The 22,080-nt window shown below is 52.9% G+C and overlaps 1 protein-coding gene across 2 annotated transcripts in view; it reads right to left on the bottom strand.

Annotated features, from left to right (window-relative positions):
• Positions 1-22,080, bottom strand: part of MYO5B (myosin VB) — a 331,025-nt gene that overhangs the window by 23,210 nt on the left and 285,735 nt on the right. The window contains exons 24-31 of one of the 2 annotated variants that reach the window (XM_025273190.3): positions 21,351-21,499; positions 20,143-20,262; positions 18,205-18,345; positions 14,379-14,444; positions 12,456-12,698; positions 11,514-11,614; positions 4,885-4,962; positions 726-924 (exon numbers count right to left, since the gene is read on the bottom strand). In XM_025273190.3, coding sequence (XP_025128975.3) covers positions 726-924; positions 4,885-4,962; positions 11,514-11,614; positions 12,456-12,698; positions 14,379-14,444; positions 18,205-18,345; positions 20,143-20,262; positions 21,351-21,499 — 1,097 coding nt within the window. The remainder of the gene's footprint in view (positions 1-725; positions 925-4,884; positions 4,963-11,513; positions 11,615-12,455; positions 12,699-14,378; positions 14,445-18,204; positions 18,346-20,142; positions 20,263-21,350; positions 21,500-22,080) is intronic. The other variant, XM_025273191.3, reaches the window with a different exon arrangement.

The raw sequence follows: 22,080 nt of genomic DNA, 5'->3' as shown, positions 1-22,080 counted from the left end.
TTCTGCAGTATTTGTTATTCCCATGTAGAATTGGGTTTTTGGAAACACCATCTTATTTCTCCTCCTCTTCTTTTTTTCCATCTTGCTTCCCCCACCCGCCTGAGATCTCTGAGAACAGAGACTCATTTCTCTGGCCTTTGCCCAGGCTCATTCGATGACTGTCTGCCAGGACGGCCACCGACCACTCCCCCCACTGCCCCTCCGAGCAAGAGTGGGGAGTCCGCCCACCACTCAATCTGCCCAGACCTGCCCTGGCCCACAGAAGGTGGCAGAAGTGACCCTGGGCCAGTTCTGGAACTAGATCTTAAGAGGCCTCCCCCTTATCCTCTTGGAAGTCAGTTGCCACGTAAACAGCAGAGAGCAGACCCCGGGAGGGAAACCGAGGCCTCAGACCTGGGACTGGGGGTGCCTTGCATCCTTCAGCCCCCTCCAACCACAGTGGAGCAGAGATGAGCCGCCTTCACTGGGCCCTGCCAGAATTCCTGACCTGCACGACCTGGAAGCTCTTCCAGAAGGGCTGCTAAATTTTCAGGAGGCCAGTTGCATGTTAACAGACAAACAAAACAGCTCTGCATTCTTGCTGGCGGGAGAGTTCTAGACTCTCTGTTCCTGCCATAGGGCCAAAGACATGAACGTTGTCTGTCTGGTGAAAGGCCACCACTGGTCCCCTTGGCTTTGAGAGCGTGACCTCCCAGGGCCGGGCCCCGCGTGGTGCGGGGACTCACCAGGTTCTCGTTGGTGAGCCGAGACATCTCCTGCTGGATGCCGAACTCCACCTGGGCCTCTGGGGAGAGCAGCAGGGTCTGGCAGAAGGTCTGCTGCTGCCTGTCCATCTCCTCCTTCAGGGCCTCCAGCTGGGCCTTGAGATTGTCCACCTCCTCCTCGTGCTCACGGCTCTGGGCCTGCAGCTGTGCCTCCAGCAACCTGCACCCAGAGGAAGGAGAACAGACGACAGCGGGGCTGGAGTCTGCGCCCCCAGACAGGGGCCACAGAGCGACACGCAACAGGGGGCAGCCGAGCAGGGACACAGCAGCAGCAGCAACTGCATGAGACCCACAGGGGATGGACACGGGTCGGGGGGTGAGAAGCGGGGCCGCGGGGCTGGGCAGACAAGCAGGCCAGCCTTCCTCTTGCAGGACAGGGAATCAAGGTCCAACACAGCACCCCTGACCTCAGGCCTATCTCGCCACCACTCTCATCCCCTCATCCTTCGCTCTTGAGCACAGTCTGCTGGTCTGGGGTTGAGAGACTGTCTCCATGTCAAGAGATCAGCAGAAATACATTTCTTAGAGCATCTTTTCAGTAAAAGCGTCAATATCTGCCCCGAAGTTCACAAGAATCTCCTCGCTAAGACAAAACTCTGGTAGACAGAACTAACTGTATTACTTGCATATCTCCCCTTTAGAAGGTTTTCTGCAAGTTTGAGAAAGGCAAAGTATTAGATCTCTTTTTTTATTCTTTTTATTTACCTAACTACTATGACCACTCCCCTCCCCCCCCTCCACTCACCACCACTTCATCTCTGGCCTTTTATACACATTTTTCCACAGTTCAAACAGAAGCTAAGACTAATTGCAAATGATCAGGGGGAGGTTTAAGATCCACCGCTGTCATGACAAGTGGCAGAAACACCTAGAGAAGATCTGGGGAAGGTTGGGGAGAAGTTTTGGGAGACAGAGCAATTCTGGGAGACCCCCATTTCATCTGCAAGGCCAGGAATTAAGGAAGGCTCTGAAGCAGCGTCCTCATTAAGAGGTTAATTACTGATTTTGTGACTATGGTGCTATCTTCTGGGGCTTAACGATTTAAAGAAACTTTCATCAAACGCCTCCCAACTGGGGTCGTCCTCTTCCTGGGATGCAGATAAAGATGGTGACCGGAAGTACCATGTGGTTCTGGTATTTCTGTTGTCAGTCTGGGAGGTGCTAACGGCCCCAAGGCAGGAGGGAGCGAGAGAAAGGGGAACGTCTCCACTGTAAAGTCCCAGGTGGACGGAGCTGCACGTCTGGTCAGCTCCACAGCAGCATCGGGGGCGATGCTAGGCTCTGGGGGCCAGCTCAGCAAAGTGACACGAATGAATGAAGGGATGACGGGGGGACGACCGAGTCACTCACTCATCACCAAAGGAAAGCAATAATGAGGGTTCTGTGGAAAATAATTTGGCAACTAAGCCAGCACTTTAAGGGGACACATGATATTTAGATAACATCCGATCTTGGCTTACGATAAACTGAAAGTAATCACCAGCAAGCTATAAATTTAATGAGAGAAATAGACTGGAAGGCTCAGGTTCTAGGAACTCTACCCAAACGATCAGTTCCCACTTTGTGCTATGAGTGCGCTTACGGCCAGGGTTCTCTGCAAGGTCTGAGAACCTCTGCCCTAGCCCCAGGCTGGCCACCTCATCTGGCAGGTGAGACCACTAAAGCCAAGACAGGTCTGAGGCCACGTCCCAGGGCAGGTCGGGCAGGTGTCCTGATGCGTCATCGGGCTGTGCCTTCTTCACTCCATTAATAAATTCATTACATATCAAAGCACATCCAATTTCCACTCCCAACCCAAAATAAAGCAAACGTCTAGATGGGGCAGGAATTTGATCTTACTCCAAAATAGCCGTTATAATACAAGCAACAGCTAGTATTTATTCCATGCTTCCTCCATGCCAGGTGTGTGTACAGAGTGCTTCATCTGCATTTATTCCTGACAACAACCTGAGAAGGAAGGTCTGATTCTGATCCACATTCTACCAGTGAGAAAATGGAGCCAGATGTCACGTGGCTCACAGGTGGGGACAAGTTTGAACCCATAGCCAGGAGACATGTGGCCGAGAGAGCCAGCCAACCTGAACTTTCTTTTGTCAATGAGAGAGGCTCTTGGTGCTGTTCCAGGACCTCTGTGATGTCCTTGGCAGGCAGAACTCGGAAGACGGTGCTCGAGGCCCTAGGTTCCCGGCCCAGCCCTGGCTTAGCATCAGGCCGAGGATGCTGGCATGGCCCTCACCCAACTTTGCTGAGCCTGTTTTCTCTTCTGGGGAACAAGGCTGAGGACCTCCGCCCCCTCTACTGTTGGCAGTCTCAGATGTGTGATGCTGTGCTAAAGCCCTGAGCAGCTGGCCATGTGCTGGCAGCAGATGCGGGACATGATGGTCAGGCTGTGCTCCTTCTGTTGCTGCTCTGCTGCTAAGTCATGTCTGCCTCTTTGTGAACCCATGCTCTGCAGCACCTCCTGTCCTCCCTGTCCCTATTTCCTGGAGTTTGCCCAAATTCATGTCCATTGAGGCAGTGATGCCATCCAACCATCTCATCCTCTGCCACCCCCTTCTCCTCCTGCCTTTAATCTTTCCCAGCATCAGGGTCTTTTCCCATGAGTCGGCTCTTCACGTCAGGTGGCCAAAATATTGGAGCTTCTGCATCAGGCCTTCCAATGAATATTCAGGACTGATTTCCTATAGGATTGACTGGTTTGATCTCCTTGCTGTCCAAGGGACTCTCAAGAGTCTTTTCCAACACCACAGTTCAAAAGCATCAATTCTTCAGGGCTCAGCTTTCTTTATAGTCCAACTCTCACATCTATACATGACTACTGGAAAAACCATAGCTTTGACTAACACAGACCTTTGTTGGCAAAGTGATGTCTTTGCTTATTTAATTACGCTGTCTAGGTTTGTCTGGGAGAAGGCAATGGCACCCCAATCCAGTACTGTTGCCCGGAAAATCTCATGGACGGAGGAGCCTGGTAGGCTGCAGTCCATGGGGTCGGTAAGAGTCAGACACGACTGAGCGACTTCACTTTCGCTTTTCACTTTCATGCATTGGAGAAGGAAATGGCAACCCACTCCAGTGTTCTTGCCTGGAGAATCCCATGGACGGAGAAGCCTGGTAGGCTGCAGTCCATGGGGTTGCACAGAGTCGGACACGACTGAAGCAACTTAGCAGCAGCAGCAGGTTTGTCTAATCTCCTGTGCTAGGCTGCTCCCCCAGGGCTGATGGCCGAAGGGCAGGATTCAGACTCTGGTAGCAAATGGAACGAGGTCCACATTCCGGACCTTCCATGCAGGCAGCAAGCTCCTCACTCCCTACAAGCCCCAGTGTCCTCACCCCACAGGCATGAGGCCAGACACGCTGACACCGCAGCACACTGGGGCCGGGCCACTCAGCCCGGGTGAGCTCCAAGCAGTTACCACGATGGGGACTATCACGTGTGCTGGAGGGCAGGCTGCCTGGAGCTGGGCCAGCAGCACAGATGTAGCCAGGGCTCTGGGCTGATCTGCACGCAGGATGGTCAAAATGGAGCATGGAAGTAGCACAGACTCAGGAATCCCAGAATTAAATTTCCACCGTCCTAGAGAGCTGAGGAGCCTGGTAGGCTGCAGGCCATGGGGTCGCTAGGAGTCAGACACGACTGAGCGACTTCACTTTCACTTTTCACTTTCATGCATTGGAGAAGGAAATGGCAGCCCACTCCGGTGTTCATGCCTGCAGAATCCCAGGGACGGGGGAGCCTGGTGGGCTGCCGCCGTCTATGGGGTTGCAGAGTCGGACACAACTGAAGCGACTTGGAGGAGGAGGAGGAGGAGGAGGAGGAGAGAGCTGAGAGCCTGCTAAGCAGATTAACTAACCCCATCTGTTCCTTCACCCACAGAATGAGGGAGCTGGGCCGGGTGGTTTTCAAGGTTCCAGTGAGCCATCAAGAGCCATTGTCTTGATGCAAACAAGCAGCCTCCACATAAAGTGACAGACGGCGATGCAAGGGGCTTCCCTCTGACACTCCTCCCTGCCCTACCCCTGTGAACTGTACCCTTGCATCCTCTCCAGCTGAAAAATAATCAAGCATAGGCACAAGCAGGCAGAACAACAGACACGGGAAGAAAGACACACGTTTGACCTGGCAACTTGCTTTAGGCCTTGGTAGGCCAAGCCGAGCTCTCCATCTTCATTCAAGTAGCCCCAATCCTCAGTCTTGCTAGAAATAAAGGACAGAAAAACAGGGCGTCCAGTGTAGATGGAGAAGAGAGAGAGAGGGCAGCAGAGGGCTGGGGAAAGGGAAACAAGGGCAGCCAGGCTTGGAAAGGCAGGAGGGAAGGTTCCAGAATGCCCAGTCCCCCTCCTACCCCTCACATCACCAGGATCTGGGCTCCTGCAAACATCATCTCCCTCCAGTCTCCCAGCTTCCGGTCACTGTCCTGAGAGTGGCTCCCGCGCCCTCCCGCGGGGCCTCTGATGGCCCCAGGCCAGAAGGCCCACTGCTGAAGGCAGAGCAAGAGGGTCAACTTGTTCCGATGACTCTGTGAACCGCAGCAGCACGGGCTGGGTGGAGGCGTTCACCTGGGCTCCCTCATCGTCCCTCCCTCTACCAGAATGACCGGGAAAAGCAAGCGCGAGTCGGGGAGGCCAGGCAACGGGGCAGGGAGGAGAGGACCCGCGTGGGGTGGACGGTGCAGGCGACAAGCACGGGCTGACTGTGCGGGGTGGGGGTGGTGTCCTCCCGGCTGTCAGATCCATGGAGCCACAGGGCCACAGCCGTGGGGACCCCGGCTCCGTGAGGACAGGGGAGGAGACGACCTGTCCTGCCTGTGTGTCAGCGTGTGGCCCCTTCCTGTCACTTCTCAAGGGCACAAAAGTATTAACTCATCTCATCTCCTGCCCTCCCTGCAGTCTGGCATCAAGAAACAGCTAACAGCAACTTTGTGACTGGCATTGTGAGTAGTCAACTTTCTCCCCTTGACCTTGGGACCGGACTGCATAGCTCCAGTTTACTCAACTGGAAAAGCAGGAGGGCAATGCCTCCGAGTTTCTAGCTCTTTGTCCTCTCCGTGTGCCCTGTGTTTTCCCAATGCCAGCCAGGCAGCTCTGAGAAGGGAGGCACGTGTCACAGACTCCCCCAGCATGGACTCCCCAGCCCTGCCCAGCCCAGGGCACGCACGAGACCCTCGAAGGCCGGCAGCACCGGGTGGCGGGCAGCAGGCAGAGCCCTGCTGTCCCCATCCAACTTCGGCCCCTCCGTCCCTGTTCCCAGAGGCCCCTGCTCCTGCGGGCTGGACCCCAGAACCCTGACAGGAAGCAGGAAGTGGGAGCTGTGTCCACTCTGCTTGCGGTCAAGACCAGCAATCTTACTCTCAGGAGATGACAGTCGTTCCCAGAGCATTTCTGTTCGTGGTTGGCCGCCAGATGCCCTGTTGGTCAGGATGTGTGTGAGGTCTGGGGGGGTGCAGCTACCTGTCACATCTCCCCCGCAGCCCCCAGCTCCTCCTCATGAGGAAGGGCCTAGCCCCAGCAGGGCTCGTGTGGGCCACCTCCCGGGCATAGCTGGTCACACCCAGCACAGGCCCGACTCTGCAGTGTCCGGAACTAGCCGAGGGAGCGCTAGTGATAGGCAGGCTCCATGGCCTCTGCTTCTTGCCCACGCTTGCCTCCCGCCAGCTGGGTGTGTGCCCTGGGACCTCCCCGAGTCAGGGCCCAGCACCTCCCCCAGGCCTGCCTTCCCCAGATCGTGCCAGCTCCCCGCCCCCTCCCCAACTGACCCGTGTGTTCCACTCCCCCTGCACATCCACACGTGGCCTGGGCTGTGTGAGGTGGGCAGTCAACAGCGTAGGCCTTCCCCTTCTCGGATGTTAACCCTTAGCACTGAACACGGGCCTTTTGGTGGCGCTGTGTTAGTGGCTTTAACCCAGAGGGCAGGTCACCGGCAGGAACTCCAGGCACAGTGACGGCCAGCGTGGGGTCAGGCCCAGAGGTGGGCACAGCGTCTATTTCTGAAGGGGCCCCTGGGGATCCCCGACTATCTCCACACGGGTGGACACACCAAGGGGGAGGCTACCTGCCTGACACTGACACCCGGGCTAGAACCCAAGGGCTCCTGGCCTTGCTCTCAGGTCCTTTCCTGGCTGGGTCCTGCAGACCCCGAGGAGGGGCTGCCAGGCCTCAGAGGGTCCCTTCACCCCTGCAGCTCCCAGGAGACCCCCTCTCGGGGAGGGGGCCACATGTGCTGCTGAGCCCTGCGGTGAGGAAGGTCTCATCCCTCATTCTTATAACACACCAGGCATAGGGCAGAAAGACTGGAGTAGAGAACCATGCGGCCCAGTCATCCACTGAGCTCCGGAAGTCAGGCACTCGAGTAAATTAAGAACCACTCAACCAGCTCCAGAGAAGGCAATGGCACCCCGCTCCAGTATCCTTGCCTGGTAAATCCCATGGACGGAGGAGCCTGGTGGGCTGCAGTCCATGGGGTCGCTAGGAGTCGGACACGACTGAGCGACTTCACTTTCACTTTTCACTTTCATGCATTGGAGAAGGAAATGGCAACCCACTCCAGTACTCTTGCCTGGAGAATCCCAGGGACGGGGGAGCCTGGTGGGCTGCCGTCTCTGGGGTCACACAGAGTCCGACACGACTGAAGCAACTTAGCAGCAGCAGCAGCAGCAGCCAGCTCCAGGCCTGTCTTTTGTTTCCCATGAAGGGGCCTGCCTCCCCTCCTCCCACACCGCTGGGCGGGGGCGGGTGACGAGCTGGGGAGAGAGCGCCACCTGGTGGCTTAAGAAGGAAAACCCGAAACAAGCTCACAGGAATTGACTTCTTAAATGTTATAAGTCCTTCATGTCGCTTAATATCAACCTACATATTCCTGATGCTGGGCAAGATTGAAGGCGGGAGGAGAAGGGGACGACAGAGGATGAGATGGTTGAATGGCATCACCGACACAACGGACATGAGTTTGAGTAAGCTCTGGGAGTTGGTGATGGACAGGGAGGCCTGGCGTGCTGCAGTCCACGGAGTCGCAGAGAGTCGGACACGACTGAGCGACTGAACTGAATTGATATTCATATGTCTCACTGTGCTGAGCCTTGTTCCCAAAGAGGCCACACACACACACGAGTAAGAGGCAGGCAGAGTCCCTGAACACAGGAGGTGGCAAGACATGGCAGCCACTCCCCTCGGCTAACAAGCTCCTACCTGGGTTAGCCACCCACATGCCCGAGCCTGTTTCTTCAGGTGTAAAGTGAAAGTGCTCAGCTGATTTATCTGGGAAGTTTCTTCTAGATCTATAATTACACAACCTAAAACCTTAAAGTCGTGCACCAGGAAAGGCCTGGGATAATATGACTTTGCCTCTGTGGAGACTGTGGAAACCAGGACCTGACCACAAGCCCTTGGTCCAGTGTAAGAGCCTGCCGTCCTGTGAACAGAACAGGCGTGGTTCCTGCCAGCTCCGAGACAGTCGATGTCCCAATTCTACAAAGACTGCTTTGTGCTCCGTCTTTAGTTCCCACCCAGACTTTCTACCCCACTGCCCAGGAGATTCTGGGACCTCTGAGAAATGGGAGATGGCTCCCCAACACCAGAAGCGAGAGGGATGTTGAGAGCACAGACAGGCCTGGCCATGCAGCAGGGAACTGCTTGTGGACACGTATGGTTATGCCGTGGAATCGTAGCAAACCGTGCTGATGGCTCAGGGCCAAGAGCGTTCGGGGAGCGTTAAGGAAAACACAGAGCTTCCAGCCAGGAGCGGCCGAGCTGGGTCTGTGAGACAAGCTGAGCATAATCAAGTTCCCCTTCTTCACTCTGCCCAGCAGGAGAGCTTGCAGCTGCTGGGGCTCCAGTCTAAAGGAACCCTAACTCCAAGCCCCAACCCCACCCCAAGGAGGCTGCACAAGCCCCTGCCTGGTGGGACAAGGTCTCCACTCTCCTGCACAGGCCCCTTAGGGGCTGACATCCCCCCACCCCTGCCCCCCAGCTGCCCAAGCCCAGGTGGCAATGGCAAAGCTGCTCTCATGCCCAGGGCTCCGGTCATTTCCCCGCACCTGCTGGGTGGAGGGGGCCTGCGAGGAGGTTTCCTGGGACCTGAGGAAGGGTCCAAGAATGCACCCTGAGTCCACCACCTTGGCAAGGTGTGGGTGGAACTTGCCAGCAACTAAGGGAACCGGTTCCTGGAGCCAGGTCTGAGCCCTGGCCACACCCCTGCCCCCTGCAGCTCTGTGACCGCCCCTCCCCCCCAGCATGCCCAGAGGCCAAGCCAGCCTCAGAGCAGCAGGAAGCTCTGTCTCCCAGCCCTCTGATGGACTTGGCTCCAGACAGCTCTGAAAAGACAGTCTCTCCAAACACCAGCCTGTCTGTGGCAGCCCATCTCTGGGGCACGGACCAGCCCTGTCTTTACTCTTGTTCTGCCATTTATAAAATGCTGATAACGATGCTGGTTTTGTCTGAATTCCCCAGATGTGAAAATGAGAGCGCGTCTGGAGACAGACGTGCTATGCCTGTTTCTGCGGCTCTTCTCGGAGCAGGTCCTCAACACTGGCTTTTCGACCTACATTTGAGGACAAAAGACACAGCTGGCAAAGATCAGAAAAGTAACTCTATAGACTATGACAGTTAGCAAGTGAAAAGGTTCTGAACTTGGGGACCAGTGCTCTTGGAGGGGCTGTGATCAGGTTGGGGGGGTGTGTGTGTGTGTCTACATTCTCTCTGGAAACCTAAGAAAAATTCAGCGTTACAAGTGTAAGTTTTTCTAGGGAGAGGACAGACTTTCCAACCACGGAACTCCAAAACTGTCCCTGCATAATACAATTTACATTTAAGCCAGAACACACTCCACCACAGGAAAATGGTAGGAGACCGAGAGCAACTGTGCCTTCAAAGCACCTTTGCTGGAAAGGATGCGCTTGCTGGCTGGGCCCCAGCAATCAGATCCCAATCCTCTGGTCCTGCCCGCCTGCCCACTGGTGTCCTCCCTGACCGCTGGGACTCACGAAGAAGACTGACAAACCCACTGACGTCCCTTCCAGGCACTTGGAGAACTGGTTCCCCTGGCTTTCCCTCCTGGAGGCAGCGGCTCCCTTCTATACTTAACTCGGTGTCACAGGCTGTTAGTTCCCTATTGTACCCTGGGCTTGCTGGGTATGGAATTATTTTAAGATATAAGAAAAGCTATTTTTATTTTATAACCATCATTATCATTGCTGTAAAGGAAGACGAATCCAGGGTATTAAGCATGCCCTGGGAAAACCTTGACTCGGGACTTTGACAAACCATCTGGATGAATAAAAAGGGAGATCAGAAAGATATTCCCACTCCGCCATCAGGACCAAGCTCCCTGTTTTCTTCTTTCTTTTAAAAACATTTTTTTTAAATGTCATCTGTGCTCCTTTTTCTTATTCATCTCATTTCTTATCTTCACCCAAGATAATTTAAAATGAGTAAATCTTGCCTGCAGTTTTGGCATGCAGAAATTCACTTTCATTTTCTTTTTTCCTTCCTTTATGGAAAAGAATTATAGCTCTCTTGAAATAAATGGTTTCCTCCTGGGGGCCTGCGAGAATACCTTTACCTTCGTATCGCCTATGCAGTCGGCTGGAAGCAGCCCAGCCTGGGCATCAGGCCTTTCGCCTTCCACCCTGACTCAGCTACGGGCCTGCTGTGTGGCCTGAGCTGCTCAGCTTCCTCATGGGCGGAAAGAGGAGCTAGATGAGGAGACGGGGCATCAAAGCCCTGGGAAGTCCTCACGTCATTCAGTGACTTTCCTACCAACGGTTCACCACGCATTCCCAGGGCCCCCTGCTGACAATTTCCGCTTCCTGCAATTTTGAATAAATGCTTAGTGACTGATCAACATTCAGGGAGAGAGAAAGGTGGCCAGGGGAAAGGGCCAGTTCCAACTTGACACAAGCGCCCAGGGAGGCAGAAGGAGGCGCAACTACTAACAGTTTCTACACCAACACCGCTAACTGCACGCTTTCCCAGGCAGCAGCACTGAGCTACACTCGACGAACTCGCCCATCCCAGTCACCGTGCGGCAGGCTGCCGAGACTGTCCCCAGGCCAGACGAGGAAACGAGCGCTGTCACTCAAGAGCTGGTGAGCAGACAGATCCTCCGTGCACCCTCTCCTGTGCTCAGGTGTGCTACCGCCAGGGCCCTGCTCCACCCTGGTCCTCTGCCTCTCTCGGCCACTCTCTTTTGCCTTAATCCTGGGTAGCTCATCCTTGAGGGGGAACTAAAGGTGGTCAGTTCACTGAAGTCCTGGGAAATCTCTTTAGCCAATCCGGCAGTGGTCAGAGTCTCCCATCCAACCTCTGCAGGGCCTGGCGTGGGTTCCATGTCTTCAATGATAGGGCACGGGGCCCACCGTCACATTTGTTCACCAGCCGGGCTGGTGAAGACGGTAGCACGGCAGCAAGCAGCTGCGGCAGGCTCCCTGCTACCACTCAGGCGGGCTCACCTGACGCCTGTTCCCGTTTCTACAGAAGTCACTCCCGGTCAGGCCTCCCTCTGCTCCTGTCAGGGCTGCTCAGAGGATCTGGGTTCTAGATGCTCCAGGGGTGTTCACTGGAGTCTTCCTGACGCTAACAGCGGGCTACTTCAGTGCATGGGACTTACCGACTCCGCTCCTCCCCACTTATCTCCCATAATAACCAATACTGAGCGCATGGTCAGTGCCTGAGGAGGGGTCTCACGTGCCAGGCTGGGCAGGGCCCCTGCCTGATCGCCTCCCCCAGGCGCAGTCACTGAGAGGTGGGGCTTACCTGTTAGTCTGGCAGACCCCGTGATAGGCCTCAATGGCATCTTCCTGATCCACGTGCTTCTCGCTGTTCGGCCAACTGGTTCGGGCATTGATGTTTGGCTCCTAGGAGATCCCCGATTAAGAGAGAAAGAACTCTGGTTATACGAATAACTGTCATGAAATGACTTCATACACAGAGGTGGAAAAAAAATGAGTCTTTGGGAAAAGATGAAGGCCCAGGAAGACTTCAGATAACAGGAGTTAATCCCTGGCAGGAATGAGATTTTAGAATCACATGGGGAGAGTCAGGGAGCAATAAGGCCTGGCTGTGAAAGACAGCGAGTGCAGAGCAGGGGGGCTGGTACGATGGGGTGGAGAGAGGCAAGATGTCCCTGGAGGAGAAAGCTCCCCGAATGCAGAGGACACAGCTGAAGTCTGTCCCGGTGTGACATCCCCCACAAATAGTGCTGCTCACACACCTGCCCCACCACACCCTAGGCCCATGCCCAGGGCAGCCCAGGCGGCCCCTGGCCCCTCCATTCCTGCTCCTCAATCTGTGCAGGAGGCGGAAACATTAGGAACAAATGCTGCATTTGACTTGTCACCCTGGGAGGCTGAGAGAGAGAGGAAAGGCTTTCTCCACCTAGGTAACAAAGTAACAAAGGACAAGACCTAAGGTGAAAAGGCAGGCCAAGGGGAGCTGCTCAGGCTGTGGCCCAGGTGCGCTCTGATTCTGCCCCTCCTTCCTTCTGAACGTGCTCCTATCGAGTAACTTCAGAAGATTCTAGAAGCTTCCAGCAAAGTCTCCCATGAAGTCATGCTGGGAGGACAGCAGGTAGCTTGCTCTACTTTTAGAGGCGACTCTAGAGCAAAAGACTCTGGTCTTGTAGGATGAAGACCCTCCTGGGTGAAGACACCTAAGGAAAGCACCTCTCCCCGCACTGGCCCGTGGGCCCCTCCTCACCGAGCCCTTGCCCGCCAGGCGGCGCTGGTCGGCGCTCACGATCTGGGTCCGCAGGATGAGAACCTCCTCCTTGCGCACCTCCAGCTCCTCGTTGGCCACCCGGAGCTGGTTCAGCAGGAGGCTGTAGCTGTCGGGGGTGCCGGCGGTAGCTGGGCTGTGCTCCGAGGCTTGGTCGGCCACGGCTTTCCTCAGCTCGTTTAGCTCATTCTTCAGCTTCTTGTTCTCCGACTCCAGCTCCTGCCTCTGGGAGGCGGCCCAGCAACACTCTTGTCACTCCCTGGGGTCAGGGCACCCTTCCCAGGAGGGCTTCCTCCTCCACCACCTTCCTTAATCACCAGCCTTGCCCGCCTGGGAAGCTAACAATAACCTTCCCATTTTAATGTCGGGCCACAGAGAGGTTCTGACTATGTCAGCAAGAGGTCAAAGTCTGGGCCTGGACTTGAAACCACAACCCAAAGTTATTGGTACTAAGGATCCGACATGATACCCCTACTAGGGTCGCATTCCTCTAAGTGATTCAGCAGGGTTCGTATTTCTAGATGCATCCAGCTACAAAATCTTTCTTCATGGAAGCACTGGGTTAAAGTTTCCACATGTTAACAGAGGACTTCCTGGAACCCTAATATGTTAATATATTTTTTGACTTTACAAAAGAGGATATATAATGATAGATATCCTAACTCTGATGGCTCAGTCAGTAAAGAATCTGCCTGCAATGCAGGAGACCCAGGTTCGATCCCTGGATCTGGAAGATCCCCTGGAGAAGGAAATGGCAACCACTCCAGTATTTTTGACTGGGAAATCCAGTGGACAGAGGAGCCTGGTGGGCTATACCCCCATGGGGATCATGAGAGTCAGACACGACTTAGCGACTAAACCACAACATCCTATATTTATTTGTCTAGAGGGGCCTCTCTGCCCCCATCTTCTAAGGAGCATCACACGGACTGGTGTTTTGGAGAAGAGACCAAGAACACTGGTTTGGTCATACAGAAAGCCACCAACTGCCAGTGCTAGCAGAGAAAAAAATTGCCTATGTACAGAGCCAAGAATACTATTGAAACTCAATTTTGGAATGTATTTAAAATTTCAAGGCAAAATATTTAACTTTGTGTTTAAGATGAAGTCAGGCAATTTAAAGTCTGATAATTTTATATAAATTGCTGACAGGGTCCTGGAATACATGGAATTCAAAGTTTCCCAGAGAAAACCAAGAACATGGATAAGCAGGCATTGGTTGCACACTTGTTACAGAGCCATAGGATCACAGAGCTGGGAGATCACTGGGCATAACCCCTTTCCTTAATGAATGAGGAAACTGAGGGTGGAGCAGAGAAAGTGAGTTCCAAGGTTGGTACAGGGTCCTTCCCACCACTCCACTACCCACGTGGGCATTTCTCTGTTAACTCTCAGTAGTTTGTACCAGAACTGAATTTAACTGAAGGACACCTAGTTGGTGTCCACAGAGAACTGGAGAATTGTTTGGTGTGGAAAACTGGCAAATTTTGGGCTGGGGGTGTTGTATAGAGGGAAAATTTCCTATTAGCATATATAGTTTCGTGGAGGACGTCTGTTAGTCGCTCAGTCGTGTCTGACTCTTTGCAACCCTGCCAGGCTCCTCTTATCCATGGGATTTTCTCCAGGCAAGAATACTGGAGTGGTAGCCATTCCTTTCTCCAGGGGATCTTCCTGACCCAGGAATAGAACCCAGAGCTCCTGCATGGCAGGCAGATTCTTTGCCATCTGAGCCACCATACAAATTTCCCCTCATATTGAAGATGAAGAAACAAACGGAGGAAGAGGAAACTGTGCTGATGGCCCCACTTAGAGCAGACGGGAGCTCAGGAGGCTTTGCTGCCGCCCAAGTCATCACCAGGCCTCCACAGGGGCAGTTCAAGGAAGCTTGTCTTCCAAGAATCTTACCTTCAGACTGTTGTAGGCTAGATCTGCATCCTGGTCCAAATCTGAGTCATTGCTTGGTTGTTCCGCCTGTGTGGATAACGAGGCAGAGAGGTGAGCACGGGCCACAGGCTGGCTGCTCCCCAGGAGGACCTCCCTCCACGGTCAGGAGGGGCTTGACCCTTCCTCGTGAACCCAGCACCCTCACCCTCCGTGTGTCCGTCTCTTTTCTGCCTCCAAAGTGCAGCTTCCTACCATAGGCCACCACAGAGCTCTCTGTAATTAACCCCTCCCTGCCTGCCCACATCCCCTACATAACTTCGTTCACATGATCTTCATGAGCACCTACAGGTTGAATACAAATCATACTGTTATGGGTTGAACCATGTCTGCTAAAAAGATACACTGGTCCTAACCCCTGGTGCCTGTGATTGTCACCCCCTTTGGAAACAGGCCGTTGCAGATGTGAGCAGGTCAAGACGAGGTCATTAGGATGGTCCCTAGTCGGATATGACTGGGGTCCTTATGAGGAGGAGAAAAGAAACCCACACAGGGAAGAGTGCCATGTGACCTGAAGATGCAGGCAGAGACTGGGGTCATCTCCCAAGAGCCCTTAGGAGAGTACTGCTCTGCTGACCACTGACTTTTTGACTTCTGGTCTCAGAGCCATGAGGGAATAAATTCATGTTGTTTTCAGCCATCTAGTTTGTGGTACTTTGTTTCAGCAGCCCTACAAAACTAACACCATCAGACTTGCGTGCTTACTAAGAAGGTTAACATAATAATTCTGTACTTATTATGTTGACGAGCTCCTCTTCGGTTGTTTGGGGGATGTGTGTGCACATGAACCGTTTTCCCAACTAAGTTACTCTGAGCACCTTGTAGAGAAGTCTGCTTCCTCCAGGTCCTTATAAGAACCTACGACAGGCAGTGAGCCAGCTGGCCCACGCAGAGCACCGTGGATGCGGTCTGACATCACAGCTGCACCCCTGGGATTGTCAATGACAACCACAGGAATACTCGCCCATTAGGACTCAGCTGAGCCAATGACTCTTGGAATTGTCTGGCAGCTCTTGGACTTGACTTGTCCACTGAGAAGGGGTAGACAAACCTCTGTAAAGGGTTAACTGCTTGGGGTGATCTCAAGTAGTGGGTGACGGTCCATGAATGAGAGGGTTTAGGGAGTTAAACCTGACAGAGCTTAATTAGATTATACATAGTGCTGGCAGCCTGAAGTCCAGCTGTCGACAGAGGAGGTGTGTCCCAGGCTGGGAGGAAGGGGCTGGATCTGAGCCCCTCCTGTAGCCCCTTTGAGGTCAAGGACAGTGACACTGGCTCCACGGTTTCCAGCCTGTGACCTGGGAAAGCAGCCTCTGCTTCGTCTCCCAGCATCCCCAGGGGTGGGGCTGTGACCACTCAGGGTCAGCTTATGACTTGCTGCCCTGGGGAGAGGCCTGCGCTGGTGTCCTAATGCAACAGGGGTTTGCCCCACACTGAGAGCTTTAGGTTCTTGGAAAACGGAGATCATCTATGCAAAACCTGAAGCGCTGTATTAACGTGGATTGGCAGTTATGTTTCTAAGTGGACCGCCCACTGGAAACCCCCTGGTAGCCAGGCCGGAGGAGAGGGAGCAGGGGGGATGGGAAGTCAGACACACCGACTGGCTGTCCTAGAGGGTCCCCACCACGGCAGGCTCAGTCCCACCCACGCTGATAGACTCCCTATTGTCTTCCCTGTCATTCCACATCCAGAGCCTGGCCTCTCTCTGGAGCTGAGCCCAGGGCCATACTGCTCCAGAATAAAGACCCAGGTGGCTCAGAATTCCTCTGGGGACCAAGGGCAGACCCCAGAACATGCTCTCAGAAAGTTCAGTTTCAGGGTTTCTGCAGAGATCCCATACTCTCCCCTCCCTACTTTTGCCTTCTTTACTGAATTCTGGCAGAAACAAGGCCATTCTTCTTAAGCAGAGATGCTCCATGCACATTCCAGGGCTCTGAGCCAAACCTGTGGTTCTAACTCTTGCTCAGTGATTATTTTTTAAGGAGAGATATACCCTTTCTGAGCCTACCTGGTGGCTCAGAGGGTAAAGAGTCTGCCTGCAATGCAGGCGATCAGGTTGGATCCCTGGGTCGGGAAGATCCCCCAGAGAAGGGGATGGCCACCCTCTCCAGTATTCTTGCCTGGGAGATTTCATGGACAGAGGAGCCTGGGTGGTTACAGGCCATGGGGTTGCAAAGAGTTGGACATGACTGAGCAACTAAATCACCACCACCACCATACCCACTTTCTCTGGTGTCAACACAAGCAGAAGTCTGAAAGCCCAGATTCTGAAGTTATCTGGCAGCCCTGGGGTGGGGAGCCTGCAGAGTGAGCCTGCAGGGGCAGCCAAGCGGCCAGGAACTTCCAGGTCAGGCCTGGTTTGATGTCTGTGAGCTTTTCATCTCTTTGATTTGCGTGCGCCAGTCAGGGCAGCTTCTCTCCTAATTGAATGAGTCATTTATAAACCTAATCCTTTCACTCTCCATTCTGCATCTAATCCACCTGAGAGATTTAAATCCATCAGCAAGATTTACCTCCCCACTTCCTGCTCAAGAAAAAGCCTAGGAATTTACCAGCAACACAGATCAGCGTCTGTATCATGCTTGATTAGAAAGGTAGTCGGATGGGGTAGGATGGGGGTGGGGCTGAGGATGCAGGGAGCGGGTCAAACCCCACAATGGACAATCAGGGAATGAAAACAGACGCAAGGCCTTCCACAAACCCACTATGAGGTCAGCTAATGATGTGATCCTTGCAGAATGGCCTCGAATCCCATCAGAAGTGGTTCTTACAGCAAGTGGCGGTTACCTCTGCATCACTGCTAACAGCAGTGGACTCTCTATTCCTACAGTACCAACCTGTCTGTACTCAACCTGGCACTTATTACAAATACCACCAATGGTATTTTTCATTTTTCATCTATGTTATATCTGGTCCAACTGAACTAGATTACACATCCCTCAAATTTACAATCTAGTCAATCTGTGAATTTCTCTTTTGCTTGAATTTCCCTCATTTAATAAACATTCAACACATACAATGAGTCTGACACCAGCACAATGCTGAGCGCTGCATAGGTGCCCGGTAGGTCCATAGATAGAGCCATACATCTGTAGACACGAAGGTTTCAAGAAATATCTTTTCAAGACCCAAGATGTGGATGATAACTTAGATTGAGATGAAGGTACAGTCCTATGAAAGAAGGGTGACTGACTGCAAACTGGCCCTGCCCCTGACCCAATGGGGTTAAACTCAAGCCCACACTGGATTCCAGGTACAAAAGGCCATCGATTTTCTCAGATTTGACTTTTGCCTACGCAGTCGACCCTTGAACCATCCTGGGTTTGTACTGCATGAGTCTTAATTTTGCGTGCTTTTCAATGGTAAATTCTTCAGCAGGACACAATCGGTGATTGGTTGACTCCTCAGATGTAGAACCATGGCTGACTAGAGTCACAGGTGAATTTTCAAGTGTGCAGAGGGCCACCTGTATTTATACTCTAATCACACCCTGGTTCTCTTTGCAAGGGGGCGACAGTGACACAGGTTCCCCATTGGCTTCACGAGTGGAAATTCTCTGCCCTGGGGTTACTTGGGAAGTGGACTCCTGTCCAACTGGGGTGATGTGGGCACTGGCAGAGAAGACTCAATAGGTCACCAACACGAGATGAAGCGCTTCCCTGACACCCAGGCCCAGCACGACCCTGCGGGGTCACACCCGGCCCATGTGCCCTGGCAGGAGTGAGCAGGGTCATTTTGAGGCCAGCACCCTGGGAGCGTGCCCCTGCAGGCTTGCAGCCCCTTCACGCACCGGGACTCTCTTGCCGTCCTGCTGTTCTTTCTTCTCTAGCTTCACCTGCAGCTTCTTCCTCTCCTGCTCCAGCTCCCGCACCCTCTTCTGCAGCTTCAGGAAGACAGTCATGTCCATGGCTGCCTTCTCCAGGCCAATTTCCTTCCAGGGAAGACAGGAAGCAGGAAGAGAAAGTTTTAATAGCACGGATGCCTTAGGGAACACACATGTCCCTCATGTCAGCTGTCTGTCCTCCATCTCCCTCCTAGACATCACCAATCCAGACTTCTGAGACAAAGCCAACGCCAACCATGTGGCATTTTCATATTAAAGTTGGTGCTCCAGGCTCACTCTCTGTCTGAATAACATCTGCATCTCAGTCACCTATATTGTTCCGTGTGAGACACTTAAGATAACTGATCATACACTCCAGGAACAGATGGATAAAGACGCAACCACTTTATTTGGAAGTTAAAAGAGCTCATTTCTAGAGAATGGTCTCGAACCAGAGACACTGTAAAACCCAGGATGTAATGCATCCTGATACAGGATCAGTGTGGTTGCTAATGACTATAAATGGGCTGTCAAACGCCACGTCATTGCACCTCGAAACAAAACCATCACTTGTCCTGCCAGGCAACCCACTTATCCAACAGGCTCCACACCACCAATTCCCAGTAGGTTTCTTCCTTAAGATTCATGCCTTGGTTTGTCCTCAAGAGTTTGTCAAATGTGGGGGTGACAAACACGGATATCTGCACAAGCATATCCACGTGGATTTTTAAGGGGAGGAATGGAAACATGTATACCTATGGCTGAGTCCCTTGGCTATTAAGCTGAAACTATCACAACACTGTTTGCTAATTGGCTATACCCCAATACAAAATGAAAAGTTTTTTTAGAAAGTCTACGTGTGTACATATGGGACAACAAAACTTGGTTCATTCAGCACTTAATGAATGCTTTGTGCTTAGCCAGCACCGAGTGTACTGCTCGGCCAGTCCCAAGACCTAGCCTCAGCTTCCTTAAAGAACATAAATCCACCGATGGAAGTGCTTATGTCTGCATGTAAACTTGTCACACAAAGAAACACTTGGGTGGTGTATCTGGCTGACCAAAGCCTCTGAAAAAGGAGGAGATTGCTAAGCAAAATGAAGGGACTTAAGCCAGCATCTTCCATCGACTGATTACTGTCTAGCTTTCCATCAGACAAGCTTCATGCAGGCAGGGACTTCCTCTGGGTCAGTCCCTACTGTTTCCCTAGCACCTGGAAGCAGTGTCTGGCACAGGGACGTCTCAAAGTACATTTGTTGTTTTGTTTTTCATTTGTCATGTTTGTTTTTATCTCTTCTACATCTATCTCCACGTGCTACATAACGTTTTACATGCTTGTCATTTTCTGCTTTTCAAATGCCAGAGGAAAAATCCTTTGTCTATGTACCTTTGATAAAATTACACACAGACTATAAAGACCATCGAGTGACTCTAAGAGGCCATTACTGACAAAGATACAGTCATTCCGCAAATATCTGGAGTTTGAAATATTTGTTGCTGTTCTCTGCGTTTTATCCAGCTGCTAAGTCAGGAAGGAACATTTTCTTGTGTATCTGTTGATATGACTATGTGCACCGTGACAGTAAGTGGGGATGCTAATTTACATGTCCTAATGACTTAGCTCCTCCAGCTATTTCACCTCTCTGCAGTGGGTCCTCAGTTTTGCAAGAGGAATCAGGGATCTTCCTTTATGTAGAGTGGGAACAATAACTTGTTGCCTTGCGCAGTAAATATCAACTCCAGAGAGCTGATAAGAAAGTCAAGAAGTCCACCACAGTCCAAGCGGCCCTGCTGTCAGAAACAAGCCGTAGGCACTGTGGCTGCCAGCCTTGGGGGCTCCACGCAGGGCACCAACCCCACCCCACCCCGGGGCGCAGAGACCAGCCGAGAGCCTGCCTTCCTCACCTCCACCTGCTGGAGGGTGTCCTCTGTGTCTCCCACCTCAGACGTGGAGATGGACGGGTAATTGGAGTCAGATTCTAAGCTGCTTTGGTTTGACGGGTTCCGCCGGTGGCCTGGGGTTTGCTGTTCAGGGAGAGAAACGTGAAAACTCAAAATGAACTAATGTTAATAAGAGCTATCATTTTCCAAGTAACGGCAGACCCTAGAGTAGACTTCCGCCTCACTTGTCAACAAGAATAGGTACCACTGATTCTTGGAGTGATGGCTAAATAGAGCTGTTCCAATAAGAAATTTCACCTACAGTTCTTCCATCCATCCAGCCAAGCAACAGAGTGACACCTCGAGGAGAACACAGCCCCACAGCGGGACTGCGTTCCCTCAGTGCAAACCCCCAACTCTTGGGTGGATTTTTTCTGAAACGACCCTTAACCCCATCGCCCTGCAGTGCACACAGTCCTGTTGTCAGCCTCCCTCTTGAGGAGAAGGCTTCACTCCAGCCCCTCGCGACCCCTGCTTCAACCTGCGTGCCACTGATCTTGGTTTTTCAAAATAGTAAGCATATTAGAAATAGAGCTTACCATTTATACTGTTCACTTAAAAATAACTTTTTCCCCCTTTGCATCTGATTTGCCTTTGAGAGTCAAAGTGATCTTGGTGGGAAAATTTTAGATCTCTATATATGTTCCTATTCAGCTTCTCTTCCTGGTTTCTATGCAATTAACTTAGTCTTGTTTGTGCATTTCGAGAGGGAACAGTTACATGGGATAAAAAAGAATGGCAAATCTTGAAATATGAAAATGCGCCTATGTATTCACATGCGCGTTGAGGATTAGGACAAACCATCAGGCTCTTGAGGGCCTGCCCGCAGTGTGTGCTGCCCACACCCTTCCCGCTCTCACACAGGGGCTTTTTCAGAACAGAAATAAGAAAGGGGATACATTCATGCAGGCAGAATTTCCCTTCAAGTCCTAAAATCTTCATAAGACCCCAAAGCTGGAAAAGCAGCTGCCCTTGGGAACGACTCATCACCCAGCCGCTTGCTTGTGTGAGAACCACCTACGGGTCGGGTGAGGACTCTGGGGTGGGGTGGGGGGCGGGTAGCGGGGACACCGATCCAGGGCATTGCCGTGCAGAGAGCCGTGCTGGGGTGGCGGCCGCGTGGGGAAAAGGGCACAGAGCCGATGGGTGGGCGTCGGGACTGCCCTCCTTGCCTTTAGGATGGTCATCTCATCCCGAAGGTTGTCGTATCTCTGCTCCAGCCGGGAATACTCCTTCACGAGGTTCTGATAACGGGAGCGCTCCTCCTCCAGCTCCTTCTTCATCATGAGGTTTTCCTTGACAGAGTTCTGGGCAAACTCATCTGGAAAGCAAGCGCCCGCAGCCACAGTGCTGCTTGTGTGGCTGTCCCTCACGTCCACTCACTCGGAGACAAGTGACTAACCACCGGTTAAAAGGCCGCCCACAACAAGCTCAGGACACAGATACTAGGTGAGTCTATTCAACGACCTCCCCCATGGCAGAGCCCAGGGCGGCATGGACCCAGCTCCAGTCCAGAAGGGGAGAAGGCCCCTCTCACCCCCAGGGGCCAGGGAGAGAAGCCGCTACGCACACCACATCTCCCTCAGTTACTGTGCCTGCCCCTCCCTCGAGACAGCAGTCACAGCAACGGAAAAACCCAGCGCGCCTCCCTATTCCTGGCCGCTCAGGTGCCTGTTGTGCAGAGGGATTAAAGGAGGCTCCAGGAGACCAGGCCGCAGGTTATGTTAGGGGAAGGAGGGAACGTGGATGGGCTTTTCTCCTACCCACACCTGAGATTCGAATCAGTGGAAAAGAGACAATTTTTAAAGGGAAATTTAGAACTATTAAATGTTTTCAACAGCACCATGCTGGGCAGGTCTGTGCACTCGCATAGTCCAGTGGAGGAGCTGGGAGGGGAGGGGA

This window comes from Bubalus bubalis, chromosome 22 (assembly GCF_019923935.1).
Source record: "Bubalus bubalis isolate 160015118507 breed Murrah chromosome 22, NDDB_SH_1, whole genome shotgun sequence".
NCBI lineage: Eukaryota > Metazoa > Chordata > Mammalia > Artiodactyla > Bovidae > Bubalus > Bubalus bubalis.
Note: the sequence above shows the minus strand (reverse complement) of the source record. Positions and strands in the feature narration are given on the sequence as shown.